This window comes from Perca fluviatilis, chromosome 11, assembly GCF_010015445.1.
Source record: "Perca fluviatilis chromosome 11, GENO_Pfluv_1.0, whole genome shotgun sequence".
Classification (NCBI taxonomy): Eukaryota; Metazoa; Chordata; class Actinopteri; order Perciformes; family Percidae; genus Perca; species Perca fluviatilis.
In genome coordinates, this window is record NC_053122.1 from 4,505,305 (window position 1) to 4,510,474 (window position 5,170).

A 5,170-nucleotide genomic window follows, 5' to 3' on the forward strand; every position below is an offset into this window, starting at 1 on the left:
TTTGGGAATGAAAACCCCACGGTCGTTCATTCAGGCGTCAGGATGGCATTTATTCACGTGTAGCTTGAGGCTGTACTTGACGATGAAGACGTTTTTGGTCGTCTTTCCACTTTTCCAACCATCACAACTTTAGTTTTGAGGATTTACATGTGAAAATATGTTGCCTCTATACACGCTAAAAGTACAGATTTTTTTTAAATGGAGTCTGGTGGGTTTAGCGCTAGCGACGTCAGCTGTTTCTGGTTAAACAGAAAGGTCTTAAAGAGGTTTTAAAAGGTCTATCTCTGTAGGGATCCTTCCATAATGTTGTCAGACACACAGAATATTAATCTGAGTCTGTCAGCGGAAAAAGCAGAACTTTTAGTGGACCAAATTGACAATTGAAATGTATTTGCCCCATAGGGTTACATTGCAGCCTGGTCTGTGGTGTTCACACTTAATACTGGACCAGTTCTAAAGATTGTTGTTCCCATCAGTCACATAGACACAAAAACATAGGAACAGAGGGTCCAGGTTGGAAAAACCAGCAGTTACCCTTTTAAAAAACAACCTTTCTTCAATTTAAAAACAGAATATTTATAGAACGGAACATTTTTTTTGGGAATGAAAGCCCCACGGTCGTTCATTCAGGCGTCAGGATGGCATTTCTTCACGTGTAACTTGAGGCTGTACTTGACGATGAAGCTCCGGGAGCAGAACGTGCACACGTACGGCCGCTCGCCGGAGTGCACGCTCAGGTGCGACTTCAGTAAGTATTGCCTTTTTTAAATGGAGTCTGGTGGGTTTAGCGCTAGCGACTTCAGAGCTGTTTCTGGTTAAACAGAAAGATCTCAAAGAGGTTTTAAAAAGGTCTGTCTCTGTAGGGATCCTTTCATAATGTTGTCAGACACACAGAATATTAATCTGAGTCTGTCAGCGGAAAAAGCAGAACTTTTAGTGGACCAAATTGACAATTGAAATGTATTTGCCCCATAGGGTTACATTGCAGCCTGGTCTGTGGTGTTCACACTTAATACTGGACCAGTTCTAAAGATTGTTGTTCCCATCAGTCACTTAGACACAGAAACATAGGAACAGAGGGTCCAGGTTGGAAAAACCAGCAGTTACCCTTTAAAAAACAACCTTTCTTCTATTTAAAAACAGAATATTTATAGAACGGAACATTTTTTTTGGGAATGAAAACCCCACGGTCGTTCATTCAGGCGTCAGGATGGCATTTCTTCACGTGTAACTTGAGGCTGTACTTGACGATGAAGCTCCGGGAGCAGAACGTGCACACGTACGGCCGCTCGCCGGAGTGCACGCTCAGGTGCGACTTCAGGTGCGCCGACTGGGTGAACTTCTTTCCGCACTGGGCGCAGCTGAACGGCCGCTGGCCCGTGTGGATCCGCATGTGAACGTCCAGGTTCTGGGACGTGGCGTACGTCTTGGCGCAGATCGCGCACACGTAGCGCCTGGCGCGGCCGCCCGGTTGCCCGGTTTGGTCGCCGACGTACGGCTGGAAGTTCGCCGCCACGTCGCCGTCGTCGTACTCGAACGCCGAGCTGCTGCCCTCGGACAGCTGGCAGCAGTCCGCGGCGGTCGAGCCGCTCACGCTGATCACCTTGAGCCCGAAGGCGTCGCCGCTGTCCAGGTTCTCGTTGGGGTTAAAGTGAGCGAACGTCAGAAGGCTCTTCGGCGGCTTCGTCCACGTCGGGCTGAGGTCCAGTTCCGCTCGGCCCGTGGGAGACTGGGACTTGACCAGGGCGCCGTTGCCAAAGTACGTTTGTCTGTTTGCGCTCGGGTGCAGCAGCTGGACGTCCGGGTCCATCTGCGCGGAGTAGGAGGAATCGCCGGCGTCCGTCTCGGAGCAGCCCGGTTCGCCGCGTGGAGCGTCCAGCGCGAAGACGGTCGCGCTCTGCCTCTGCGCCGCCGCCGCCGCGCAGGTCTTCGGTGCGAGCGGCTCGGAGGACGACTTCCTGTCTGCCTGTTCACACCCCGGCGGCCAGTGTCTTTTCATGCCGCGGCCGACTGGCGCCGACGGGACGCGCTCTCTGGCTGCAGCCGTCCCTCCGTCAGCGGGCGTCCGGTTATCTGAAAGACAAAATATTTAGATTCAGATTCAGCGGCTGCACGGCCTATTTCTCTCTTAAAATGTTCTCAGAAACACTTCTCGGTGAACTATTTTAGTACGATATGAGATCGTATTCTGAACAAGGCGCCATCAAGGTCTGTTTTTTTAAATTTGGGAGCAGCCAGACCCACGTGACGCGTTCGTCCAATCAGCTGCCGGTTTTCATTTGTGTGTAAGCAGCTTTATGCAATGAAGAAAACGCAGAAAGCTAAATCGGCTAATCGCGGGCTGAAGGCGAGACGGCCAGAGCTGGAGGAACGAGTCCACAGATGGGCGCTTGCAGAACGTACGCTCAAGTCGGCGTCTCTCCGGTGTGTTCTGAGGAACTTTTTGGACCAACTCGGGGAGACTGATCAGTCCGACTGGCTTTACTGTCGGCCGTCTGGTTGGTGTGTCAGGGCCTTTAAAAGCTTGTTTACTTGCAAGTAGAGTCAGTTTTACAGCACTCGCAGCACAGTACAGTACAGTGTCTTTTGAAAAGGAGTTGGGAGTCAACTTAGGTATTTGGTTCATGCAATCAGCTTTTCTTCTTATCTCTGGTCAGGCCCGGTGCCTCCTCCACATGCGCTCTGCCTGCCCTCAGGGATACATTCTGTACTTTTCACAAGGTCAGTGGCTCTCATGATTTATCTCATGAGAAACAGAACACAGACTTCATGCAAATAGTGTAAAGGTCCCATGACATGGTACTCTTTGGATGCTTTTATATAGACCTTAGTGGTCCCCTAATACTGTATCTGAAGTCTCTTTTATATAGACCTTAGTGGTCCCCTAATACTGTATCTGAAGTCTCTTTTATATAGACCTTAGTGGTCCCCTAATACTGTATCTGAAGTCTCTTTTATATAGACCTTAGTGGTCCCCTATTTTTTTTTTTTTTTTTTTTTTTTTTTTTTTTTTTTTTTTTTTTTTTTTTTTTATTTTTTTTTTTTTTTTTTTTTTTTTTTTTTTTATAAATTTTTTTTTTCCATAATACTGTATCTGATGTCTCTCTCTTTCTCTCATGGGTGGGCCAAATTCTCTGGGCGGCCAAAGCAGAGAAAGGGGAGGTAACCTTGCTCCTTATGACCTCATAAGGAGAAGATTCCTGATTGGTCCATCTGATCTTTCATTTTCTCAAAGGCAGAGCAGGATACCCAGGGCTCGGTTTACACCTATCACCATTTCTAGCCACTGGGGGGCCATAAGCAGGCTGGGGGGGGGAACTCATATTAATGATAAAAAACCTCATAAAGTGACATTTTCATGCCATGGGACCTTTAACACAAAGATTATAGCAACCATAACTTTTCTATGACAACCAAAGGGCCGTTACATAGTCAACGCATCGGTACGCGTCCGCGAGGTTACGCTTCGGCCGCCATTAGCCTACGCGTCGAGTTCAGACTCACCTTCGTCAAAGCTGTCGTTACTGTCCGAGTCTTCGTCTTTGATTAACACCACGTCTGGAAACTGGAAAAGATTTAACGTAAGAACGTTTTCAGTCACACAGCCACAAGACTCATACTATTAATGTTTAATAAATATAAAATTCTGCTAACAAACTCTGCTTCTGGATGACGCGGGGGGGGTCGTTCACATTGTACGCAGCACGCGCTGCGCTCGCCGCTAGGTTGCCCAATTCCCAACTATATTTGTTGTGCTCTTCGCCGGGCTCAGCGCAAATTTATTAATGTATACTACTATCTCTGTATGGATGTGATATGATATATAACAGCTGTATACTACTATCTCTGTATGGATGTGATATGATGTATAACAGCTGTATACTACTATCTCTGTATGGATGTGATATGATGTATAACAGCTGTATACTACTATCTCTGTATGGATGTGATATGATGTATAACAGCTGTATACTACTATCTCTGTATGGATGTGATATGATATATAACAGCTGTATACTACTATCTCTGTATGGATGTGATATGTATAACAGCTGTATACTACTATCTCTGTATGGATGTGATATGATATATAACAGCTGTATACTACTATCCCTGTATGGATGTGATATGATGTATAACAGCTGTATACTACTATCCCTGTATGGATGTGATATGATGTATAACAGCTGTATACTACTATCCCTGTATGGATGTGATATGATGTATAACAGCTGTATACTACTATCTCTGTATGGATGTGATATGATGTATAACAGCTGTATACTACTATCCCTGTATGGATGTGATATGATGTATAACAGCTGTATACTACTATCTCTGTATGGATGTGGCTTTTTTGACACTTTCGTGGCTTTTCCTGATAGCGACAGCGAAAAACTATTAATGTTACAGAGCGGAGGAGAGGGCTAATAATTACGATAATTATATCATGGTGTCAGGATGCCTCAAAGACTAAGGACATGTGTATAATGTCACGAACACTGTAAAAACTAGTATGAATGGACCAGTATTTGGTATCCATGACGACTAGTTGTGTTTAACATAAAAACGACTTTCAGACCGCGGTTACGTGACTGAGATTAAACATGGATAACTTTAATGTGTGTGTGTGTGTGTGTGTGTGTGTGTGTGTGTGTGTGTGTGTGTGTGTGTGTGTGTGTGTGTGTGTGTGTGTTTTACCTCCTCGTGCATCAACACCACATCTCCTCCTTCCCCTCCGGCGGCAGCAGCGGTGTCTCCGCCCTCACTGTCCCGCCGCTGCTGCGGTGTTACCGCGTTCTGTGCGCTCTCCGCGGCCGGTACAAACCCCGGTTCCGCGCGGACCACTATGGACTCTATCAGGTGGAGCTTCTTCTTCAGGTCCTCGTTCTCCCGGTGGCTCCGCGAGATCTCCGTGTGCAGCGCCGCGTAACCTTCGTCCACCACCGCGCAGATCTCCGCCACCGCCGCTTTGGTCAGCGCTGCCATGACGACGGACAGCTGCGCGTGAAGAGCTTTGCTGGTTAAAACCGAAGCCGCCATCCCCGGCGCTCGAGAGGACACCAGCCCGACACGGAGACTGCTCTTAACGGGCAACACGGAGCTCCGACCGGCGCTGTAACACGCTGCGGTGTCGCTGACTAGTCCGGCCGGGGGTTTAAGACCGCCC

The 5,170-nt window shown here is 47.5% G+C and overlaps 1 protein-coding gene across 2 annotated transcripts in view; it reads right to left on the reverse strand.

The window, feature by feature from the left end:
• Nucleotides 1–417: 417 nt before the first annotated feature.
• Nucleotides 418–5,170, reverse strand: part of LOC120567837 (zinc finger protein 180-like) — a 4,893-nt gene continuing 140 nt past the window's right edge. Inside the window, exons 1-4 of one of the 2 annotated variants that reach the window (XM_039814909.1) lie at nucleotides 4,702–5,170; nucleotides 3,505–3,565; nucleotides 1,317–2,073; nucleotides 418–744 (exon numbers count right to left, since the gene is read on the reverse strand). The exon at nucleotides 4,702–5,170 is cut by the window's right edge and continues 140 nt beyond it. In XM_039814909.1, coding sequence (XP_039670843.1) covers nucleotides 627–744; nucleotides 1,317–2,073; nucleotides 3,505–3,565; nucleotides 4,702–5,043 — 1,278 coding nt within the window. In that variant the 5' untranslated portion in view covers nucleotides 5,044–5,170 and the 3' untranslated portion in view covers nucleotides 418–626. Of the gene's footprint in view, nucleotides 745–1,003; nucleotides 2,074–3,504; nucleotides 3,566–4,701 lie in introns of those variants that run through there. The other variant, XM_039814908.1, reaches the window with a different exon arrangement.